At 45.8% G+C, this 26,559-nt stretch overlaps 1 protein-coding gene across 1 annotated transcript in view; it reads left to right on the forward strand.

Moving 5' to 3' along the window:
* Positions 1–26,559, forward strand: part of LOC126109899 (sclerostin domain-containing protein 1-like) — a 519,785-nt gene that overhangs the window by 262,708 nt on the left and 230,518 nt on the right. Inside the window, exon 2 of the mRNA XM_049914988.1 lies at positions 11,162–11,293. Coding sequence (XP_049770945.1) covers positions 11,182–11,293 — 112 coding nt within the window. The 5' untranslated portion in view covers positions 11,162–11,181. The remainder of the gene's footprint in view (positions 1–11,161; positions 11,294–26,559) is intronic.

The raw sequence follows: 26,559 nt of genomic DNA on the forward strand, positions 1-26,559 counted from the left end.
ATACACTGTACTAGTGCCGACATTGTGCATGCTCTGTTGCCTGTGTCTATGTGCCTGTGGTTCTGTCAGTGTGATCATGTGATGTATCTGACCCCAGGAATGTGTCAATAAAGTTTCCCCTTCCTGGGACAATGAATTCACGGTGTTCTTATTTCAATTTCCAGTAGTGTATTTTGAAAGCGATTCTTTCTCATTCAATTAACAAAACGCTGGAAGCTCTTTGAATAATCGCTTCGTTTGTGAATCTGCCTCCAGTGGCATCAAAGCAATATTACAAATTAATCAAACTCTTCAGACAGACTGAAATACTTCTCAATTGAATACATAGCGAAACAATTCCCTGACAGTTACAAAAGAAATCAATGATAAAAATCAATACTTAATCTAACAATGATTTCCCCTTAAGAATTCAACTCATATCATCATCAAAATTACCGTCTGCTGCTACGCACATACACAAACACTTTTCTTTAAATTAATAAGCGCGCTGCAAATTATAAAAAATATCAACTAAATACGAAATCCTGTGTCGCTGCTGGCGGACACGGCAGTACGGCAGCTCGGCGACGACCCCCTCGCCCAACACACGTGCGCACAACAGCAGGTGGGCTCCTACACTGGCTTCAAAACTGCCACTATACTCCATCCACCGAAACAAGAAACGTATTGTAAACACGGCAAGGCGCGTGACCACAGCGCTCCCGTCGAGGTGTGTACAAGGCAGGGGCGTCAGAAATTAAAAAATGAAAGTCGTGTTTTTTATAATTTGGCACCTGAGAATGATAAAGTGATCCGAGAACTACCTATCGAACCGTTTTTTTACATTACATTAAAATTTATTGTCACTGAAAAAGAGAAATATTTAAGCTTTCAGGAAAAGTTGTTTTTTCACGTTACTCTATATTAATAACGCCATATCTCCTAAACTGTGTGTCGCACAGCAAAATAATTTTATAATTGCCTTCAGTACTATATGTTGATGACGTCCGCAAATTTTCTGCGCAATAGAGTCAGTAATTGTGAAGTAATAAATTAAAATCTCACGTCTGATGCAGAACTTTTACCAAATCATCATCCGAAATATAGTACGCGACAAACTTTTCCCCTTTAAATTTTTTTGTGGGGGTGTAAGCGAGAAAAGTTTCAGAAAGGTTTGAATTTAATTTTGTAGTTTTTTCGAATACGATGGGTGCAACCGTTTGTCCTTCACGAGTGGAAACTCAAATGTGGAAATTAGACTGCATTATAGAGGAGAGAGAGAGGAGCGGTTTGTTATAAACCTCAATGAAAACAGTTCAAGTTCGACAGAGTGAACCTTGTTTCGGCCTTTCTCATTATTATTACTGGTATTGTTATTAAAATTAACAATTGTGTGTGAATGGAGCGTTTTGTTAGCAACCTGAATGAAAATAAATCTGCTACGACAGAATGAACTCAGTTTAACATTATTTTAACATTATTGTTAAATTTATTTCGTACATTGTTGCCCAGGTTTCTCACGATCCGCTGTGACAGTTCGGCAGCCAGCTGAACGCCGCCAGCCGCAAAGGGTGCGCCAAGGATTTTCCACACCCCTACGTATCACGTGAACACCGAATGCTTTCTCTGGAAACGAGCGTAGTCGCTCACGTGACACTGTTTATATTTCGTCCCAGCTCTCGGTGAATAGACTGTAGTTAATCCGTGCACTGCGTGGCGCGACAACAATATCTTAGATTCCAGAGCTTGCGTATGCGCGCTGTAGCCAACCTTTAAAACCTAAAGAGAGTATTGCCAACTCTCACAGACACCAGTCATTCTGCTCTATTCTAGATCACTTACATGCTAATCTAGCACCCATTGACATCAACGAGGCATACCTACACTTGCTTGCGCTCTTCCACTTCGTCTGCCGTCGGCTCTGACCCACCTGGACACACAAAAGAGGGCGTCGCTGGACCTAGGTGCACGCCACCGCTCTGCAGTCTTAAATCGCTTATTATGCTTCCACTATTTTACACATCCATTTCGGAATGATTCAGACGAATTCTTGACGAACAGTAGTACATGGTTCACAAAGTTACAGTTTAGGCATTTTCTGTCATACAGCTGACAGAATTTAACCTTAAAAATACCCACAGGAGGTGTTAAGCAAAGGTAAATGATTCAGATGACAGCTGAATTACATAAATTTCTCCTGCGACTTCAGTGCACTTTTGAATTGGTTCAAAATGGTTCAAATGGCTCTGAGCACTATGGGACTCAACTGCTGTGGTCATAAGTCCCCTAGAACTTAGAACTACTTAAACCTAACTAACCTAAGGACAGCACACAACACCCAGCCATCACGAGGCAGAGAAAATCCCTGACCCCGCCGGGAATCGAACCCGGGAACCCGGGCGTGGGAAGCGAGAACGCTACCGCACGACCACGAGATGCGGGCACTTTCGAATTCTCTTGATAACAACGTGTATAGCTCTTCGGAGGTTGTCTTGGCGTTTTCTATTAGGGCAGCACTGTTTATAATCCAAATGATCAATTCGTCTCTTGCTTTTACTTTTTCTTTGTAAACGTGGTCTTTCAGCTATGCCCCAGAGGCAAAAATCTGAAGGGGCAAGGTCCGGGGATGTTGGTGGCCACGAAATGTGACCATTTCTCACAGTCCATCTTCCAGGGAATGTTAGATTTAGTTGATGAGTCACCCGGCAGCTAGAATGTGCAGAAGCTCCATCGCGTTATAAGAACATACCTATGCTTCTAGCCAAAGGAACCTCTCACGATAAAGCTGGAAATTCGTTTTCAAGCGAATGTAGACAGAAAAGGCACTGTAAGACGAAGCAGGCTCTATCGACGAATGTCCGTCAGATGGCACGACACATTTACACAGAAACGTTCTTAAAAATGTCTCTCCACGAAAGTAGGTGGGTTTTCATTGGACCGCCAATGTGAGTTACGACTGTTATTGATACCCATTTTGATCAGACGAAAATACAATCGTCCAGTTGAAACATCCCCTTTGAAGAATTTATACAAGACTATGCTTAAACTGACACACAATATTTTTTAGGGCAACGCAATCTGACTTTCAGAAATCCCTACAAAGGAATGGCCCTGACTAACATTAACCTGTACCTTTCACAAATCACTTACCTCACCAAAAATCTTCGTTACTCGAACTACTGCAATACAGCGAGCGCCACTACTGCCAGCTAAATAAAAGATTCAAACTACTGAAGGCACTAACTACTGATAGGCATAGTTAGCAAATTAAAGATTTTAATACAGAACAAACAATGTATTTACCTTAATACGTAGCTCTCTGTATGAAAATCACTGGCTGTGCTGTGTACAGTCTGTGGCTAGTTTCCATTGTTGTCTGCCATTGCAGTGTTGGGCAGCGGCAGCTGGATGTGAACAGCGCGTAGCGTTGCGCAGTTAGAGGTAAGCCGCCAGCAATGGTGGATGTGGGGAGAGAGATGGCGGAGTTTTGTAATTTGTCATGAACTGCTATATATATTATGACTATTAAGGTAAATACATTGTTTGTTCTCTATTAATATCTTTCATTTGCTAACTATCCCTATCAGTAGTTAGTGCCTACCGTAGTTTGAATCTTTTATTTAGCTGGCAGTAGTGGCGCTCGCTGTATTGCAGTAGTTCGAGTAATGAAGATTTTTGTGAGGTAAGTGATTCATAAAAGGTATAGGTTATTGTTAGTCAGGGCCATTCCTTTGTAGGGATTTCTGAAAGTCAGATTGCGTTGCGCTAAAAAATATTGTGTGTCAGTTTAAGCATAGTGTTGTATAAATTTTTCAAAGGGGATGTTTCACAGTCTTAACTGTGGATTCTCAGATTACTCTGTTAGCTGGCTCATTGGAGCTACAACATATGAAATGTTATTTGTTTATTACATCAATGGATAAAAAGATTTCTTGATACATTACTTTGACCCTGGAGTGTTTGATAATTCACAACTGTCATTAAGTATTGAAGCATCACTCGATGCACTGATTAACAAACTCTTCTCTTGAAGTACGCCAACTGCCTTGCCGCAGTGCTAACACCGGCTCCCGTCAGATCACCGAAGTAGTGCCGGGATAGGCTTCGACTTGAATGGGAGACTGTCCGGGTCTGACGAGCACTGTTGGCAAGCAGGGTGAGCTAAGCCCCTGTGAGACCAACTGAGGAGCTACTTGAGTGAGAAGTAGCGGCTCTGGTCACGAAAACTGACAGCGGCTTGGAGAGCAGTGTGCTGGCTACGTGCCCCTCCATATCTGCATCCAGTGATGCCTGTCAGGTGAGGACAACACAGAGGATGTTCGGTCCTGTTGGGCCTTCTGAGGCCTCTTCGGGCAGAGTGTCTTCTACTCATCTGCATCTACATTTATACTCCGCAAGCCACCCAACGGTGTGTCGCGGAGGGCATTTTACGTGCCACTGTCATTACCTCCCTTTCCTGTTCCAGTCGCTTATGGTTCGCGGGAAGAACGACTGCCGGAAAGCCTCCGTGCCCGCTCGAATACCTCTAATTTTACATGCGTGATCTCCTCGGGAGGTATAAGTAGGGGGAAGCAATATATTCCATACCTCATCCAGAAACGCACCCTCTCGAAACCTGGCGAGCAAGCTACACCGCGATGCAGAGCGCCTCTCTTGCAGAGTCTGCCACTTGAGTTTGCTGAACATCTCCGTAACGCTATCACGCTTACCAAATAATCCTGTGACGAAACGCGCCGCTCTTCTTTGGATCTTCTCTGTCTCCTCTATCAAACCGACCTGGTACGGATACCACACTGATGAGCAATACTCAAGTATAGGTCGAACGAGTGTTTTGTAAGCCACCTCCTTTGTTGCGGGACTACATTTTCTAAGGACTCTCCCAATGAATCTCAACCTGACACCCGCCTTACGAACTATTAATTTTATATGATCATTCCACTTCGAATCGTTCCGTACGCATACTCCCAGATATTTTACAGAAGCAACTGCTACCAGTGTTTGTTCCGCTATCGTATAATCATACAATAAAGGATCCTTCCTTCTATGTACTCACAATACATTACATTTGTCTATGTTAAGGGTCAGTTGCCACTCCCTGCACCAAGTGCCTATCCGCTGCAGATCTTCCTGCATTTCGCTGCAATTTTCTAATGCTGCAACTTCTCTGTATACTACAGCATCATCCGCGAAAAGCCGCATGGAACTTCCGACACTATCTACTAGGTCATTTCTTTATATATTGTGAAAAGCAATGGTCCCATAACACTCCCCTGTGGCACGCCAGAGGTTACTTTAACGTCTGTAGACGTCTCTCCATTGCGAACAACATGCTGTGTTCTGTTTGCTAAAAACTCTTCAATGCAGCCACACAGCCGTGTACCGCAAGTCTTTAGAGGAACGGAAGGTTCCAAATGATTGGAAAAGAGCACAGGTAGGTCCAGTTTTCAAGAAGGGTCGTCGAGCAGATGCGCAAAGCTATAGGCCTATATCTCTGACATCGATCTGTTGTAGAATTTTAGAACATGTTTTTTGCTCACGTATCATGTTATTTTTGGAAACCCAGAATCCACTCTGTTGGGATCAACATGGATTCCGGAAACAGCGATCGTGCGAGACCCAAGTCGCTTCATTTGTTCGTGAGACCCAGAAAATATTAGATACAGGCTCCCAGGTAGATGCCATTTTCCTTGACTTCCGGAAGGCGTTCGATACATTTCCGCACTGTCGCCTGGTAAAGTAAGAGCCTATTGAATATTGAACACTTACAAAAGTATGTTTCCGTCTCAAACTTGACTAACACCGGTCGTACCCGGCGACAGTGACTGATTCAGCTGGGGTCACAAGTCCTTCCATGCTCACCTCTATATTGAAACCTGTGAGAGGGTGCTACTGTGCCTAGAGAGAGGGTCTGTCTTCCTCTGCATCTCCCATCTCTTGTTGCGGACTGCAGTGAGACATTGCTAATATCTGTGGTATCGACGTGCGTTGCTGACTCTGGCATTGCGCCATGATCACTGGACGATACCGCAGCACCGTGAAGAGTGACAGTAGCTTCGTAAGTAAACTGGATGAATCGAATTATTCAGTGATTTGCAATTAGCCAATGATAAAAATCCAACGGTTTACCTTCCTCTCTTTCTGCAAGATGTCGAATCCGCTATAAATGTTAGGGATAAAGGCTGTGCATACATAATTTCGTGCATATTATTGTATGTGAAACACCGACGTGTGTAGAAATTCTTCATGTGCTTTATGAAGGACTGCGTTCTACCAATTAACTCATGTCTACTCACCCACACTCTGCACATATGCACATTCAGATGAGATGTGACTGCTGGCCATTGTACCTGCCTCACATGGATTAGTGAAAACGCTCTTGAATCTTGTACTCTACAGTTACGAAATGTTCTACCATACTCTCTATAAGCAGCAGCGGCATATCCATTAAGAAACGCGTGCATAGATACCGCATCAGCATAATCCGCTTCTGCAAACATGTGCAGCTTGCTTAAATGATACAGGACAATTGAATTAAAAACCGCAGTTAAAATCACAGTTGAGGAAGTCAGATATGTACTCAAGGGGGACGTCAAGCTGAACTTAAAAGCAAAAATGACAATCAACAAGGAAACCTTTGGAACTGGGGTTCCAATATGCTAAATGAAAAAATATCTTGGTAAACAGCTATGTCTTTACAACCAATAAAAATTGGACACATTTCATACAGATTTTTGAACTCGAATTACCCACAGCTAAGATATTTAATATTCCTATTTGGTACACATTGGTAAAAAAATATATATTGCTATTTTTAATGTACTGGGTGATCAAAAAGACAGTATAAATTAGAAAACTTAATAAACCACGGAATAATGTAGATAGAGAGATAAAAATTGATACATGCTTGTAATGATATGGGGTTTTATTATAACAAAAAAAAGTTCACAGAATGCCCGACAGATGGCGCTGGACAGCAAAACGTCAGTGACTGCGCATGACAATTGCGCATAAAAGGAGCTGTAATGAGAGAGAGAATCAGATGCGCCAGCAGTCGCAGCATGTTGACGTTACCTGAAAAGGCGCTTTCAGTGAAGCTGTATTATCATAATGGGGAATGTGCTAGTTCAGCGTTACGATCGTATCGCCAAAGGAAGGGGATTCGAACGGGTAAAGGTTCGTTGACAAATGCAACTGTGGCGAGAATGATTTCGAAGCCACGGGTTTTTAGACGATAGACCGCGTAGTGGCCGACCGAGGACAAGGCGTAATGCTGCTGAGACAGTTCAGGAAGAAATTGAAACTGTAGCGGGTTCGTCTATGCACGGGGAAGTCAGCGCTCGTGCAGTCGCACGCCGCACCGGCGTTCCATACACTACTGTTTGGTTGACACCGAAGCGTACCCTCCGATGCTATCCGTACAAAATCCATCGGCATCATGAACTGTTACCTGGCGATTTAGTGAAGCGGAGGGTATTTGCGGTGTGGGCGTTTCAAAAGATGGCGGAAGATGACGATTGGTTGAGTAACGTGTTGTGGACCGACGAAGCTCATTTCACGCTCCGAGGGCCTGTCGACGTGCACAACTGCAGAATTTGGGCTACCGAAAATCCTAGAACTGTCGTGGAAACTCCATTGCACGACGCGAAAGTCACGGTATGGGTTGGATTTAGCACATCTACTGTTAACGGGCCTTTTTTCTTCGAGGCAATGCGTGATTCTGGTTTTGTAACTGATACCGTGACGGGTGAGGGGTACGCCGATATGTTACAGAATCGCATCATCCCCAGCCTGGCTGATAAACACCTGCTGGAACGTACGATGTTTATGCAGGATAGCGCTCCATCCCACATTTCTAGACGCGTGAAAGATCTCTTGCGCACGTCGTTTGGTGATGTTCGTGTGCTCACCCGCCACTTTCGTAATGCTTGGCCTCCCAGGTCCCCAGACCTCAGTCCGCGCGATTATTGGCTTTGGGGTTACCTGAAGTCGCAAGTGTATCGTGATCGACCGACATCTCTAGGGATGCTGAAAGACAACATCCGACGCCAATGCCTCACCGTAACTCCGGGCATGCTTTATAGTGCTGTTCACAACATTATTCCCCGACTACAGCTATTGTTGAGGAATTATGGTGGACACATTGAGCATTCCCTGTAAAGAACATCATTTTTGCTTTGTCTTACTTTGTTATGCTAATTATTGCTATTCCGATGAGATGAAGCGCCATCTGTCGTAAATTTTTTGAACTTTTGTATTTTTTTGGTTCTATTGAAACCCCATGTCATTCTAAGCATGTGTGTCAATTTGCACCTCTCTTATTATTATTTATTTTATGGCCTTCATTGGACCACTGTAGTCAAAAATACAAAGTTCTAAACAAGTTGTTACAAATGGATACAATTTGGTTCGAAAGTAACTTAATATATTTAGGTAATATAATTATTAGAGGCTATTCTTATATGAAAGGTGTTTTTCTCTTCTGTCTGCCCGATATTTCTTCATTCTTTCAGATATTTTCTTTCTTTCTTCATCTGAGACAACTCTTCCTGTACTCCTTTTATTGATTTTCATTTGTAGTCTGGTTTGCGGGTCTTGCAGTATTCTGGTTTTCTCTGTCTTGTTTTTTAGGTCATCTACTGTAATTTGAAGTTCTTTTATATCGTCCTTAATTTCTGTGATCCATTTAATGTCGCTCTTGCTATTCCACAATTTTTGTATTATTTTTTTACTAATTCTGTTTTCTGGAGTTCTCATCAGATGTCCAAAGAATGAGATGCGTTTCTTCCTGATTGTCCTCATGACTGGTTCTATTTTCTTATATACTGTTTCATTTGATGCTATTCTCCAATGTCCATTTATTTTATACTGTTTATTTATACATGTCCTAATTATTCTTCTTTCTATTTTTAGTATTCTGTCAATTTCTGCTGTATTAGTTGTTTTGAAGATAGTTTCAGCTGCATACGTTATTTCTGGATGTGTAACTGTTTTATAGTGTTTTAATTTTGCATCTATAGATAGGCTTTTTTTGTTGTATGTAGTTTTGGTAATGTAATTTGCATAGTTCAGTTTTTTTATTCTATTTTGCCATGATGGCTTCTCATTTAGATTGTATGTTATTATTTCGCCTAAATACTTAAATTTATCAACAATTTTGATTTCCTGTTCTCCTATTGTAATTTCGTTTGCAAGTGGTGGATCAGTTAGCATAATCTCCGTTTTTTCAAATGATATTCTAAGGCCTACTTTCTCTGCTATTTCTTGTAGTGATTTCACTTGTTGCCTGGCTTCTTGAACGGTGTTGGCTAGGAGAGCAAGATCATCAGCGAATCCCAAGCAGTTTAAGCTAATATCATCTTTTGCACTTCCAATTCTTATCCTCTTTGGATTGTCCTTGTACCATTCTCTCATTATGTATTCCAGTGCACAGTTGAAAAGTAAAAAGTAATGGTGACATGCAGTCACCTTGTCTTAAGCCTGTTTTTATGAGGAATGGTTCCGAAATTTCTCCTCTAAACTTCACTTTTGATTTGGTGTTGGTTAGAGTGAGTTGTATTATTTTAATTAATTTTGGATGGAGACCTAGATTTCTTAAAATTTTTAATACTGAAGGTCTGTGGAGACAGTCATATGCCTTCTTAAAATCTACAAATGTTATTGCCAGAGGTTTGTTCCGTTTCTTGTAGTATGCCATAATCAATTTTAAACTAATTATCTGCTCTGCACCTCTCTATCTACATTATTCCGTAATTTATTCAGTTTTCAAATTTATACTGACTTTTTGATCACCCGGTACTCAAGGACCAACAAAATGTTGAAGTGTGGAAATGCCTCTCTGAGTAGCGCGTCCTGGTTTCTCGCCGAAATTCGATGAAGTCTCGGATTTTCAGCCGAGTCGAGGTGGCAACGTTTCGACAAGTTTCCTACTCGCCAAGTTTTCTATAGGCCAAGTTTCGCGTTCATGTCCAACTTGGACCGCAAGCTCTTCTGCCTCGTCTGCAACGGTTGGGCCAATCGCACGCCTCCGGAAGGATGTCGCGGATAGTAGAGGGGGCGGACTCCCGGCGTGTTGGTGGATCCTGGAATCGCCTGCTGTTACTGCCCGTCTATTCCATCCGCTGACTTCGCCGCATTCACATCAGAGCGCTCGTGACGTGTTCTTGCTAGCGCTGCATCCCATGCACGCCGAATTGGAAAACGATATGTGGTTGTCATGGTCGCCATGCACATGTATATACCCACTGGCCTCTCTGGTGATCGAGTCCTAATTCACAAGATCATCGTTTACCTGTATCTTCACTGCCTCTCTGATGATCGAGTCCTGGTTGACAAGATCAATGTGGATACGTATCTCCACTGCCTCTCAGATGATCGAGTCCTGGTTGAAAACATCATCATGAACATCTATTTCCACCGCCTTTTAGAGAGCGAATCCCAGAACCCATTTGTCCGACTCAACACCTCTGTCTGTTCAAAATCAAACATATATTATCTTCGTTGAGGCTGTTCTTTGCTACTGCCGCCGGCCGCGGTGGTCTAGCGGTTCTGGCGCTGCAGTCCGGAACCGCGGGACTGCTACGGTCGCAGGTTCGAATCCTGCCTCGGGCATGGGTGTGTGTGATGTCCTTAGGTTAGTTAGGTTTAAGTAGTTCTAAGTTCTAGGGGACTTATGACCTAAGATGTTGAGTCCCATAGTACTCAGAGCCTTTTTTTTTTTTTTTTTTCTACTGCAGGCACGCCTTCCGGAGGCGTACGACTGGCCCAGTCGTTGCAGAAGAGGCAAGAGAGCTTGCAGAGCAGCGTCTATAAAGATACTGACTGGACATGAAACTGATACTTCGCCTGAAGATCAGTAGGAAACTCGTCAACTTTGCCGTAAAAACGCGCCATGACACGGCTGATAACCCGAGTAGACTCCCTCATCAAAATCCTTAAATGAAAAATAATTCACTTAAATATTTTTCCCATCTTAAGCTATGTCCGCTCTCAAAAATCGTAAAGTAAGAACCTATGTTTACATGTGTGTTGTCAGCTGCCCGACCTTCTCCTACCTTCCGCCAATGTTCCCCTGCCTATCTTTTGCTTCACTGGTCCGATCTGGACGCAGCGCCAATACATATTTGTGAATGGAGATGCAAAACAGGGCTGCCTGCCGCCATAGGTGACTTTTCACGTCTTTCAGATTCCGCAAAAAGGGGCAGCATGCTTCATCTGGCGACCCTCCTGGTCGCTGCGACCGCTCTGTCGCTGACGACGCAGCCGTCGACGGCACTCGGCAACGAGACGGCGTCCTTGTCTGCAGCGGCGGGGAGAGGTAGGGAACAAGGCACCTACATTCTACATTGTGGCAACCATCCACCTGATCCCACCGATATAGCTCCAGTATCGGAAGACCACTGTCCAAGTGAAAAAGGTGGGAACCAAGTCGTGGCTGGACACTGGCCTACGCTAGCAAAGTTTATTTCCAATGAATCCTGGTCTCATTTGTGGACGAACCACTTTTACGTTTTTACTGCATGTTTGCGTTGCCTCAGCTTTTGACACTTCGAGGTATATGCTGGCGCCAGCCACGGACCGTATGTTCGAAGCCAGAGCATTGGCGTCATACCACTCGCAGATTCCGGCTTACTCCAGGTGGCCAGGGAGCGACGACAGTTCAGATTGGGTGGTGCTGCTGTCTGCCACTTTTGTTTTCGTGCGAAGCTTTTGGTAAATACACTTACAAAAGGATTCGGAAATTATTATATCTGTGTGAGCTTCAAAGGGATTAGAATTACACAGAAGAAAAATGTTGAGAATCTGCTGCTGTCCGTTTAGTGTATGGAAATAAAACTTCCATACTCATTATACGAGGGGTGTACAATCAATAATACAACACTTTTTTTTTTTCAGAAGCCAGGTAGCTTTCATTCGGGATTGCATTCAACATACACTCCTGGAAATTGAAATAAGAACACCGTGAATTCATTGTCCCAGGAAGGGGAAACTTTATTGACACATTCCTGGGGTCAGATACATCACATGATCACACTGACAGAACCACAGGCACATAGACAAAGGCAACAGAGCATGCACAATGTCGGCACTAGTACAGTGTATATCCACCTTTCGCAGCAATGCAGGCTGCTATTCGCCAATGGAGACGATCGTAGAGATGCTGGATGTAGTCCTGTGGAACGGCATGCCATGCCATTTCCACCTGGCGCCTCAGTTGGACCAGCGTTCGTGCTGGACGTGCAGACCGCGTGAGACGACGCTTCATCCAGTCCCAAACATGCTCAATGGGGGACAGATCCGGAGATCTTGCTGGCCAGGGTAGTTGACTTACACCTTCTAGAGCACGTTGGGTGGCACGGGATACATGCGGACGTGCATTGTCCTGTTGGAACAGCAAGTTCCCTTGCCGGTCTAGGAATGGTAGAACGATGGGTTCGATGACGGTTTGGATGTACCGTGCACTATTCAGTGTCCCCTCGACGATCACCAGTGGTGTACGGCCAGTGTAGGAGATCGCTCCCCACAACATGATGCCGGGTGTTGGCCCTGTGTGCCTCGGTCGTATGCAGTCCTGATTGTGGCGCTCACCTGCACGGCGCCAAACACGCATACGACCATCATTGGCACCAAGGCAGAAGCGACTCTCATCGCTGAAGACGACACGTCTCCATTCGTCCCTCCATTCACGCCTGTCGCGACACCACTGGAGGCGGGCTGCACGATGTTGGGGCGTGAGCGGAAGACGGCCTAACGGTGTGCGGGACCGTAGCCCAGCTTCATGGAGACGGTTGAGAATGGTCCTCGCTGATACCCCAGGAGCAACAGTGTCCCTAATTTGCTGGGAAGTGGCGGTGCGGTCTCCTACGGCACTGCGTAGGATCCTACGGTCTTGGCGTGCATCCGTGCGTCGCTGCGGTCCGGTCCCAGGTCGACGGGCACGTGCACCTTCCGCCGACCACTGGCGACAACATCGATGTACTGTGGAGACCTCACGCCCCACGTGTTGAGCAATTCGGCGGTACGTCCACCCGGCCTCCCGCATGCCCACTATACGCCCTCGCTCAAAGTCCGTCAACTGCACATACGGTTCACGTCCACGCTGTCGCGGCATGCTACCAGTGTTAAAGACTGCGATGGAGCTCCGTATGCCACGGCAAACTGGCTGACACTGACGGCGGCGGTGCACAAATGCTGCGCAGCTAGCGCCATTCGACGGCCAACACCGCGGTTCCTGGTGTGTCCGCTGTGCCGTGCGTGTGATCATTGCTTGTACAGCCCTCTCGCAGTGTCCGGAGCAAGTATGGTGGGTCTGACACACCAGTGTCAATGTGTTCTTTTTTCCATTTCCAGGAGAGTATATCTGTGTGAGCTTCAAAGGGATTAGAATTACAGAGAAGAAAAATGTTGAGAATCTGCTGCTGTCCGTTTAGTGTATGGAAATAAAACTTCCATACTCATTATACGAGAGGTGTACAATGAATAATACAACACTTTTTTTTCAGAAGCCAGGTAGCTTTCATTCGGGATTGCATTCAACATATTATTCCGCACTCTTTTGTCTAAGAAATCGTAAGTTCCAAAATGCTCTCCGATCAATGCTACAGCGTTACGCCACCATTCTGGGAGGGCATGCTACCACTTCATTGGTCTACGTCGGAGCCAACGACTTGCTGCATCAATATACTCGACACTATCCACATAGTGCTTCCCATGGGACAGTCCGTTATTCTTTATAGTCTTCTGTTAGACAGTGAGGAACCCAGAGGACACACCCTTGAGCACCCCAATTCGTAGGTGAGTGTCTCAGCACTGACAACACAGACGTTCATCTGTGCAATGCGGCGTTCGATTGTGATCTGTCAGTCACCTCGAATGAGAGTGTTGCCACATTCCAACGTTGCAGGAGCCACAGCTGTGCGCGCCCGGCCGCCACGAGGGAGATCGGACAGGTTTGCGCGATCCTGTTGCGATGATGACAGAGCCTGTCCCAACGACTCACCGTGCTTTTGTTCACCGTTTCTGTACACATTCTGCAATCGCAGCAGAAACTCAATGACAGCTCTCTGTTTGCGATACACCTGCGTTACATATGCCACCTACCCGGACTTGGTGAAACTACAGTGAAGCGCTAAAGAGACTGCATGCCCATTCAAATACAGCGATATCTAAGCAGGCAGAATACGGCGCTGCGGTCGGTTACGCCTACATAAGACGACACGTGTCTGCCACAGTTGTTACATACACTCCTGGAAATGGAAAAAAGAACACATTGACACCGGTGTGTCAGACCCACCATACTTGCTCCGGACACTGCGAGAGGGCTGTACAAGCAATGATCACACGCACGGCACAGCGGACACACCAGGAACCGCGGTGTTGGCCGTCGAATGGCGCTAGTCGCTAGCTGCGCAGCATTTGTGCACCGCCGCCGTCAGTGTCAGCCAGTTTGCCGTGGCATACGGAGCTCCATCGCAGTCTTTAACACTGGTAGCATGCCGCGACAGCGTGGACGTGAACCGTATGTGCAGTTGACGGACTTTGAGCGAGGGCGTATAGTGGGCATGCGGGAGGCCGGGTGGACGTAGCGCCGAATTGCTCAACACGTGGGGCGTGAGGTCTCCACAGTACATCGATGTTGTCGCCAGTGGTCGGCGGAAGGTGCACGTGCCCGTCGACCTGGGACCGGACCGCAGCGACGCACGGATGCGCGCCAAGACCGTAGGATCCTACGCAGTGCCGTAGGGGACCGCACCGCCACTTCCCAGCAAATTAGGCACACTGTTGCTCCTGGGGTATCGGCGAGGACCATTCGCAACCGTCTCCATGAAGCTGGGCTACGGTCCCGCACACCGTTAGGCCGTCTTCCGGTCACGCCCCAACATCGTGCAGCCCGCCTCCAGTGGTGTCGCGACAGGCGTGAATGGAGGGACGAATGGAGACGTGTCGTCTTCAGCGATGAGAGTCGCTTCTGCCTTGGTGCCAATGATGGTCGTATGCGTGTTGGGCGCCGTGCAGGTGAGCGCCACAATCAGGACTGCATACGACCGAGGCACACAGGGCCAACACCCGGCATCATGGTGTGGGGAGCGATCTCCTACACTGGCCGTACACCACTGGTGATAGTCGAGGGGACACTGAATAGTGCACGGTACATCCAAACCGTCATCGAACCCATCGTTCTACCATTCCAAGACCGGCAAGGGAACTTGCTGTTCCAACAGGACAATGCACGTCTGCATGTATCCCGTGCCACCCAACGTCCTCTAGAAGGTGTAAGTCAACTACCCTGGCCAGCAAGATCTTCCTATCTGTCCCCCATTGAGCATGTTTGGGACTGGATGAAGCGTCGTCTCACGCGGTCTGCACGTCCAGCACGAACGCTGGTCCAACTGAGGTGCCAGGTGGAAATGGCATGGCAAGCCGTTCCACAGGACTACATCCAGCATCTCTACGATCGTCTCCATGGGAGAATAGCAGCCTGCATTGCTGCGAAAGGTGGATATACACTGTACTAGTGCCGACATTGTGCATGCTCTGTTGGCTGTGTCTATGTGCCTGTGGTTCTGTCAGTGTGATCATGTGATGTATCTGACCCCAGGAATGTGTCAATAAAGTTTCCCCTTCCTGGGACAATGAATTCACGGTGTTCTGATTTCAATTTCCAGGAGTGTAGCATAGTGCTGCTACAGTGGCAGTTTATCAAGATTTAAGTGAGCTTTAACGTGGTGTTATACTCGGCGCACGAGCGAAGGGACACAGCATCGCCGAGGTAGCGATGAAGTGGGGATTTTCCCGTACGACCATTTCACGAGTCTGCAGTGAATAATATCCTGTAAAACAGCAAATCTCCGACACCGCTGCGCCCAGAAGAAGATCCTGCAAGAACGGGACCAATGACGACTGAAGTGAATCGCTTAACGTGACAAAAGTGCAACGCTTCCGCAAATTGCTGCACATTTTCATGCCGTCAACAGGTGTCAGCGTGAAAACCATTCAACGAAACATCATCGACATGGCTTACAGAGCAGAAGGCCCATTCGTGTACCCATAATGACTGCACGGCACAAAGCTTTACGCCTCGCCTGGCCCCATCAACACCGACATTGGACTGCAGATAACTGGAAACATGTTGCTTCATCGGACGAGTGTCGTTTGGAATTTGTATCGAGCGGATGGCCGCGTACACGTATGGAGACAACCTCATGAATCCATGGACCCTGCATGTCAGCATGGGACTTTACAAGCTGGTGAAGGCCCTGTAATGGTGTGGGGTATGTGCAGTTGGAGTGATATGGGATCTCTGATACGTCTAGATACGACTAACAGGTGACACGTACGTACGCATACGGAATACCAATTCGATTCTACACAGAGTACGCGAAAGAACTTGCCCCCCTTCTAACAGCCGTGTACCGCAAGTCTCTAGAGGAACAGAAGGTTCCAAATGATTGGAAAAGAGCACAGGTAGTCCCAGTCTTCAAGAAGGGTCGTCGAGCAGATGCGCAAAACTATAGACCTATATCTCTGACGTCGATCTGTTGTAGAATTTTAGAACATGTGTTTTGCTCGAGTATCATGTCGTTTTTGGAAACTCAGAATCTACTATGTAGGAATCAACATGGATTCCGGAAACAGCGATCGTGTGAAACCCAAGTCGCTTTATTTGTTCATGAGACCCAGAAAATATTAGATACAGGCTCCCAGGTAGATGCTATTTTTCTTGACTTCCGGAAGGCGTTCGATACAGTTCCGCACTGTCGCCTGATAAACAAAGTAAGAGCCTACGGAATATCAGACCAGCTGTGTGGCTGGATTGAAGAGTTTTTAGCAAACAGAACACAGCACGTTGTTATCAACGGAGAGACGTCTACAGACATTAAAGTAACCTCTGGCGTGCCACAGGGGAGTGTTATTGGACCATTGCTTTTCACAATATATATAAATGACCTAGTAGATAGTGTCGGAAGTTCCATGCGGCTTTTCGCGGATGATGCTGTAGTATACAGAGAAGTTGCAGCATTAGAAAATTGTAGCGAAATGCAGGAAGATCTGCAGCGGATAGGCACTTGGTGCAGGGAGTGGCAACTGACCCTTAACATAGACAAATGTAATGTATTGCGAATACATAGAAAGAAGAATCCTTTATTGTATGATTATATGATAGCGGAACAAACACTGGTAGCAGTTACTTCTGTAAAATATCTGGGAGTATGCGTGCGGAACGATTTGAAGTGGAATGATCATATAAAATTAATTGTTGGTAAGGCGGGTACCAGGCTGAGATTCATTGGGAGAGTCCTTAGAAAATGTAGTCCATCAACAAAGGAGGTGGCTTACAAAACACTCGTTCGACCTATACTTGAGTATTGCTCATCAGTGTGGGATCCGTACCAGATCGGGTTGACGGAGGAGATAGAGAAGATCCAAAGAAGAGCGGCGCGTTTCGTCACAGGGTTATTTGGTAACCGTGATAGCGTTACGGAGATGTTTAACAAACTCAAGTGGCAGACTCTGCAAGAGAGGCGCTCTGCATCGCGGTGTAGCTTGCTCGCCAGGTTTCGAGAGGGTGCGTTTCTGGATGAGGTATCGAATATATTGCTTCCCCCTACTTATACCTCCCGAGGAGATCACGAATGTAAAATTAGAGAGATTAGAGCGCGCACAGAGGCTTTCAGACAGTCGTTCTTCCCGCGAACCATACGCGACTGGAACAGGAAAGGGAGATAATGACAGTGGCACGTAAAGTGCCCTCCGCCACACACCGTTGGGTGGCTTGCGGAGTATAAATGTAGATGTAGATGTAGATGTAGTGTGCGATCCGTACCAGATCGGGTTGACGGAGGAGATAGAGAAGATCCAAAGAAGAGCGGCGCGTTTCGTCACAGGGATATTTGGTAACCATGATAGCGTTACGGAGATGTTTAACAAACTCAAGTGGCAGACTCTGCAAGGGAGGCGCTCTGCATCGCGGTGTAGCTTGCTCGCCAGGTTTCGAGAGGGTGCGTTTCTGGATGAGGTATCGAATATATTGCTTCCCCCTACTTATACCTCCCGAGGAGATCACGAATGTAAAATTAGAGAGATTAGAGCGCGCACAGAGGCTTTCAGACAGTCGTTCTTCCCGCGAACCATACACGACTGGAACAGGAAAGGGAGATAATGACAGTGGCACGTAAAGTGCCCTCCGCCACACACCGTTGGGTGGCTTGCGGAGTATAAATGTAGACGTAGATGTAGACGCACTCTGTGTGATCAGCTGCATCCATTCATGTGCATTGTACATTCCGACGGACTTGGGCAATTCCACCACGACAGTGTGACAACCCACACGCCCAGAATTGCTACAGAGTGGCTCCAGGAACCCTCTTCTGAGTTTAAACACTTCCGTTGGCCACCAAATTCTCAGACATGTACATTACTGAGCATATCTGGGACGCCTTGCAACCTCTTGTTCGGAAGAGATCTCTATCCGGCCGTAGTGTTACGGATTTATGGACAGCCTTGTAGGATTCATGGTATCAGTTCCCTCCAGCACTACTTCAGACATTAGTCGAGTCCATGCCACGTCGTGTTGCGGCACTTCTGCATGCTCGCGGGGGCCCTAAGCGGTATTAGGCAGGTGTACCAGTTTCTTCGGCTCTTCAGTGTATAAGGGCTCAAGCAGCAATACACCACGATATCCCGCAAAAACTTCCACATTTTTCAAACGAAATTAGATGGGAAGAAACGTGTTTCATTACTTCCTGAACGCCCCGCGTGTTAAATTGTGGCCGGCCGCAGTGGCCGAGCGGTTCTAGGCGCTACAGTCTGGAACCGCGAGGCCGCTACGGTCGCAGGTTCGAATCCTGCCTCGGGCGTGGATGTGTGTGATGTCCTTAGTTAGGTTTAGGTAGTTCTAAGTTCTAGAGGACTGATGACCTCAGAAGTTGAGTACCATGGTGCTCAGAGCCATTTGAACCATTTTGTTAAATTGTGTATAAAACTGTTCTCCTGTTGAATTTGGCTTATTTTTGCCTGTGGCGTCGCCCACTGGCGTATTCCATGTTGTTGTGGTCTTCAGTCCTGAGACTGGTTTGATGCAGCTCTCCATGCTACTTATCCTGTGCAAGCTTCTTCATCTCCCAGTACTTACTGCAACCTACGTCCTTCTGAATCTGCTTAGTGTATTCATCTCTGGGTCTCCCTCTGTGATTTTTACCCTCCACACTGCCCTCCAATGCTAAATTTGTGATCCCTTGATGCCTGAGAACATGTCCTACCAACCGGTCCCTTCTTCTTGTCAAGTTGTGCCACAAACTCCTCTTCTCCCCAATTCTATTCAATACCTCCTCATTAGTTATGTGATCTACCCATATAATCTTCAGCATTCTTCTGTATCACCACAATTCGAAAGCTTCTATTCTCGTCCCAACTATTTATCGTCATGTTACATATATTTCAAAGCACTCACCATAACTGTTAACACATTTGTCCCACTGTAAGACAAGACAGTCAGTGCCTTCACGGAAAAATGTATGGCGTTGCGTATGGAAACATATTTGTAGGAAAGCGTGCATGTCTTCGTCTGAACGAAATTGACGGCTAATAATGTATTACTTCAGGGCTTCAAAAATATGGAAATCGCACTGAGAGAGATTTGGACTGTGTAGAGGTTGTCTAAGGGCTTTCGAGCGAAACTTCTGCATGTTAGTCGAAACAATCTTAGTAATATGTGGGCCAGCGCTGCAGAAGTTTCGTTGGAAAATCCTTAGGCATGCCCCACGAGGTCCTAATCTTTCCCAATGCGACTGAAATATAGTCGATTTGAATCACGTGATGCTAAGAAAATAAGATTGGGAACTGAGTTTTGCATCAGATGAGTTTTGCTATTTCGACAGCAGAATAATTGTCAAAGTGGAGAGGATATCAAACTCATACTGGTAATAGCAAGCAAAGTATTCCTGAGAAAGAGATTTGTTAACATCAAATATAAATTTGTTAGTAAATCCTTCCTGAAGGTATTTGTCAGCAGTGCTGCCTTGCACTGGTTCAGTACAGTAAGCAGGTTCGAATGACTAGAAGTTGCAGTAGTTACTCTCAGATGAAGAGGGTTGTGCAAGATAGAGTAGCATGGAGAGTTGCATCAAAGCAGTATTAGAAGATCAAAATGACGTACATGCAATGCTTTTGCCTCGCAGCATCACTCGACACTGCTTTTGGCACATACATTGAACGCATCAGGTTACCTTCCATTCGGAAAGTGGACGCACTCAGCGACTGTATGTGACTTATAAATAACAGAGTGCAGCAATCAGTCGTCCTTTTAAGATTTTATCATGCAAATCCAGATTTCGGCTAGTAGCTAGACATTCTCAATTCGCTAATTTTTATTCTCAATGCATGTTGGTTCCCTGTTGTTCGGGCGTCAGTCACAGTTCTTTGAATACTCCAAGAACTGTGACTGACGCCCGAAGAACAGGGAACTTACATCCATTGAGAATAAAAAAAATAGCGCATTAAGAATGGCTAGCTACTAGCCGAAATCTGAATTTGCATGATAAAATCTTAAAAGGACGACTGATTGCTGGCACTCTGTTATATCTACAGGGTGTTTCAAAAATGACCGGTATATTTGAAACGGCAATAAAAACTAAAGGAGCAGCGATAGAAATACACCGTTTGTTGCAATATGCTTGGGACAACAGTACATTTTCAGGCGGACAAACTTTCGAAATTACAGTAGTTACAATTTCCAACAACAGATGGCGCTGCAAGTGATGTGAAAGATATAGAAGACAACGCAGTCTGTGGGTGCGCCATTCTGTACGTCGTCTTTCTGCTGTAAGCGTGTGCTGTTCACAACGTGCAAGTGTGCTGTAGACAACATGGTTTATTCCTTAGAACAGAGGATTTTTCTGGTGTTGGAATTCCACCGCCTAGAACACAGTGTTGTTGCAACAAGACGAAGTTTTCAACGGAGGTTTAATGTAACCAAAGGACCGAAAAGCGATACAATAAAGGATCTGTTTGAAAAATTTCAACGGACTGGGAACGTGACGGATGAACGTGCTGGAAAGGTAGGGCGACCGCATAAGGCAACCACAGCTAGTGCAGCAGGTGAGCCAACAGCGGCCTCGGGTTTCCGTTCGCCGTGTTGCAGCTGCGGTCCAAATGACGCCAACGTCCACGTATCGTCTCATGCGCCAGAGTTTACACCTCTATCCATACAAAATTCAAACGCGGCAACCCCTCAGCGCCGCTACCATTGCTGCACGAGAGACATTCGCTAACGATATAGTGCACAGGATTGATGACGGCGATATGCATATGGTTTACTGACGAAGCTTATTTTTACCTGGACGGCTTCGTCAATAAACAGAACTGGCGCATATGGGGAACCGAAAAGCCCCATGTTGCACTCCCATCGTCCCTGCATCCTCAAAAAGTACTCGTCTGGGCCGACATTTCTTCCAAAGGAATCATTGGCCCATTTTTCAGATCCGAAACGATTACTGCATCACGCTATCTGGACATTCTTCGTGAATTTGTGGCGGTACAAACTGCCTTAGACGACACTGCGAACACCTCGTGGTTTATGCAAGATGGTGCCCGGCCACATCGCACGGCCGACGTCTTTAATTTCCTGAATGAATATTTCGATGATCGTGTGATTGCTTTGGGCTATCCGAAACATACAGGAGGCGGCGTGGATTGGCCTCCCTATTCGCCAGACATGAACCCCTGTGACTTCCTTCTGTGGGGACACTTGAAAGACCAGGTGTACCGCCAGAATCCAGAAACAATTGAACAGCTGAAGCAGTACATCTCATCTGCATGTGAAGCCATTCCACCAGACACGTTGTCAAAGGTTTCGGGTAATTTCATTCAGAGACTACGCCATATTATTGCTACGCATGGTGGATATGTGGAAAATATCGTACTATAGAGTTTCCCAGACCGCAGCGGCATCTGTTGTTGAAAATTGTAACTACTGTAATTTCGAAAGTTTGTCTGCCTGAAAATGTACTGTTGTCCCAAGCATATTGCAACAAACGGTGTATTTCTATCACTGCTCGTTTAGTTTTTATTGCCGTTTCAAATATACCGGTCATTTTTGAAACACCCTGTAAATACATATACTGAACATACCTCCTCCTCCCATGCCCCTGACTCGCAGGCCGCCATGCAAAGCAGTTCGATGATTCAGACCGATACCACTCCACCACAACGCACCTGTCATGGTTGGCAGCCTGCATGTTGAGGCATGGAAAACTGTCTCTTCGTCTTCTGCCGCTGCCATGTAGGTGCCTTACAAAACAGCTCGATTTCGCAGGCCGATGCTGTTTCAACACACATGCCTGTCATGCAGCCTATATGTGAAGGAATGTAAAGACTACAGTTTTTCCCTGTTGGAGTGACGAGGTTATAAACCTGACATTGCTGGTACTCGTGAGGCTTGCTGTTTCTGCTCCAAATTTGGTTGAAATCGATGCAGGGGCTTGGGAGGAGACCCTGGACATACACACATACACTGTGCTTTTAATGTACAACAGACAGGTAATCAGATGAACCTGTAACAAAAGAATGGAAAAGTTTGGAGGTTGCACACCAATTTAAAGTAACAAATCTATTTAGTTTCAACTGGAAGTGACCTCTAATCGTCATTTTCAAGCAGGGGAAGGGAAATTTTTTGATTCTTCAATTTTTAAAGCAACTTACATATACCTGACGTTCATTTTGACATAAAAAGTAAAGCAGCTGTCACCCTAAAGGTTGGCTTCAGCACTGGAGTGTTTCACTAGACATTGTCTTGTTGACTCTGCCTTGTCTTGTAGGGACTTCTGAACTGACTTTGCCTTTTTGGTATTTTTGACGTCAACTAATCATTGTTGTGTGTGAAAGGAGTGGTAAGTGACAGGAAAAACCACAAGATCTACTGTGCATCGAACACTACACACTTCGAGTTGAAGCATGGAAAAGCTCTTTTCTTTAATTTCACTTTTTGTCAGAGCCACAGATCCACTATGCCTGCTTGCATCTAAAAACATTATACACTGCAGGACCCAACCTTTGTGACTATCTGGTTAATAATGTGTTAGTCCACTTTTGGAACAAAATAATGCAGCAATTCTGCATGTCATGGATTCGACGATTCCTTAGTAGGTTACCTGAGACACGTTGCACGAAACGTCTATGAACAGGTCATGCAATCGCTGTACAGTACCAGCCAGTTGTATCTACACTACTGGCTATTAAAATTGCTACGCCAAGAAGAAATGCAGATGGTAAACGGGTGTTCATTGGACAAATATATTATACTAGATCTAACTTGTGATTACATTTTCACACAATTTGGGTACATAGATACTGACAAATCAGTACCCAGAACAACCATCTCTGGCCGTAATAACGGCCTTGATACGCCTGGGCATTGAGTCAAACAGAGCTTTGATGACATATACAGGTACACAATAGAGATGGGGGATCCGCTCTTGAACTAATTCATAGAGTTCAATCTTTCAAAGGAGTGAACAATCAGTGATTCAGAAAAAAAGAACGGTAGCTCCAAACGTTTCCCACGGCAGAGAGAGAGAGAGAGAGAGAGAGAGAGAGACGGAGCATATCAGCAGCGCCTCTGCTGGTCACAGCACAGTGCACGCCACACAACACAGCCAGCGCCGGCCTCTGCCCTGCTTCTACCTTGGCTGCCTGCATTGTGCAGTGCCCCATTGGATTTTTGTGTTTCACATATGCCGTGGCGTCTCTGTGCGTCGTCTGCCGCGCAGTGTCTGGCGCAGCGTAACTTCGCATCGCACTCTGTCGGCGATCGTTTCAGTCGCACATCCTGCCCTCTGGGCAGTTGATGCGAGCAACAGGACAGAGAGCCACCTAGCGGATAACATAGGAACTACTTCCAAAAACCCGCTCGCAAGGGAACGAACTATTTGTCTCGGAGCGGGTGAGTTCACCACTACCCCCTCCCTCGGAACTCGCCCGCTCAACGCTCGCCCCACCGTCTCGACTCTAGCCAGAGCGTCGAGCATAGCGACTCAGGTGTCACTGTGGTCTCTGCGGTCTCAGCTCACGCAGTAATACAGCTCGCGGCTCGACCTGCTCGACTCAGCGCCTCTGCATCGGAGTTCGTCCCCACTGGATATTGTTCTTCGTAGTAATTCCGCTATGTATATTACATTATTATGTTATGTATACATCAATTGTTTTTATTTTATTTTTATTTGTTTAAACTGATTAGTTTAGGTTCCTGATGACTCCTCTTACTATAGGATTTTTATTATAGACACTCGAATTTACGCTTTAATTACGAGCGAACCGATAAACGTATCGCAAAATGTGATGCACCAATATTTTCCTTGTTTTATTTTGCGTAAGGCTATATGCAGCACTTTCGTTTTACAGTCAAATTTATATTTTTTTTTCTTATTCTGGTACGGATTTTGCGATTTTAGGCGTCTTCGAAAGGAAACGTTCACTTTAAAAATATATGGCTTGCGATGTATTTGTATGAGGTTAATGAAATTTTAATACGTTATAGCCAAATATATTGTTAATGTAAATCTCAAGTTACAACATTTTCCGATCACCCAAAAAACCACGATAGTGCAAAATAAATCAATAATCAAAAACTTTGTCATATCGTGGAAATTTCAATAAACAATACAAAATTCTTACTCATTATCTGTGTTACTTCAAAACAGGATCAAATAAGATCAAAATACAGGTATAGTACTGGAATAAACCAAGTTTAAAGGGCAATGTGCCTTCCATTTATTTTATATTGTAAATGAGTGGTGAGTCATGAAAAAGAGCTAATTCATTTCAGGGAGTGAACAGTTCTGATCCAATCTCTGAAAAGAACAGTTTTGCCCATCTCTAGTACACGATGCCACAGTTCATCAAGAGTAGTGACTGGCGTATTGTGACGAGCCAGTTGCTCGACCACCATTGACCAGACGTATTCAATTGGTGAGAGATCTGGAGAATGTGCTGGCCAGGGCAGCAACCGAACATTTTCTGTATCCAGAAAGGCCCGTACATGACCTGCGACATCCGGTCGTGCATTATCCTGCTGAAATGTAGGGTTTCGCAGGGATCAAATGAAGGGTAGACCAACGGGTCGCAACACATCTGAAATGTAACGTCCACTGTTCAAAGTGCCGTCACTGCGATAAGAGGTGACCGAGACGTGTGACCAATGGCACCCCATACTATCATGCCGGGTGATACGCCAGTATGGCGATGACGAATACACGCTTCCAATTTGCGTTCACCGCGATGTTGCCAAACACGAATGTGACCATCATGATGCTGTAAACAGAGCCGCGATTCATCCGAAAAAATGACGTTTTGCCATTCGTGTACCCAGGATCGTCGTTGAGTACACCATCGCAGGCGATGCAGCGTCAAGGGTAACCGCAGCAATGGTCTCCAAGCTGATAGTCCATGCTCCTGCAAACGTCGTCGAACTGTTAGTGCAGATGGTTGTTGTCTTGCAAACGTCCCCATCTATTGACTCAGGGATCGAGACGTGGCTGCACGATCTGTTACAGCCATGCGGATAAGATGCCTGTCATCTCGACTGCTAGTGATACGAGGCCATTGGGATTCAGCACGGCGTTTCGTATTACCTTCCTGAACCCTCCAACTATATATTCTGCTAACAGTCATTGGATCTCGACCAACGCGGGCAGCAATGTCGCGATACTATAAACCGCAATCGTGATAGGCTACAATCCGCCCTTTATCAAAATCGGAAACGTGATGGTACGCATTTCTCCTCCTCACACGAGGCATCACAACAACCTTTCACCAGGCAACGCCGATCAACTGCTGTTTGTGTATGAGAATTCGGTTGGAAACTTACCAAATGCCAGCACGTTGTATTTGTCGTCACCGGGGCAAGCCTTGTGTGAATGCTCTGAAAAGCTAATCATTTGCATATCACAGCATCTTCTTCCTGTCGGTTAAATTTCGCGTCTGTAGCACGTCATCTTTGCGGTGTAGCAATTTTAATGCCTAATAGTGCAGTTGCAGAGCTGGCACCTGATTGCATCCCAGGTGTGTTCCATTCTGTTCACATCAGATGAGTTTGATGGCCAGGACATCCAACTCGAGTTCGCTATCACGATCTTCAACTCACTGCAGGATGATTCTGGCCTTGTGACATGGACAGTTACCTGCTGGAAAACACCATCGTCATTGGGCCCACATTAATGTTAACATAGCAAACATCTGTCATAGTGCCTTCGATTACCGACACACATCCTGTGGATGCCCAAGTGAATATCCCCCGTAGCATAACACAGCCTCCACCAGGCTGCATTGGTGGCATGCTGAATGTATAGAGGAGCCATTCGCTCGGATGATGGGGTGTGTGGACACGGCCACTACCATCTCCTGAGTGCGCAGAGCCCAGTCTTAGTGACACTATGGCGATGTCGTTTGGTCGGCATGGAAACACGTAGGGGTCGTCAGTCAAGGAATGCCGTGTTCAGCAGTGTGCATTGAACGATCTCCTCCAAAACACTTGTGTCTGCGTTGTACTCAAGCCTTCACATCTGCCACAGAACGCCACTTGTCCTACTT

This window comes from Schistocerca cancellata, chromosome 12 (genome assembly GCF_023864275.1).
Source record: "Schistocerca cancellata isolate TAMUIC-IGC-003103 chromosome 12, iqSchCanc2.1, whole genome shotgun sequence".
NCBI classification, from domain to species: domain Eukaryota; kingdom Metazoa; phylum Arthropoda; class Insecta; order Orthoptera; family Acrididae; genus Schistocerca; species Schistocerca cancellata.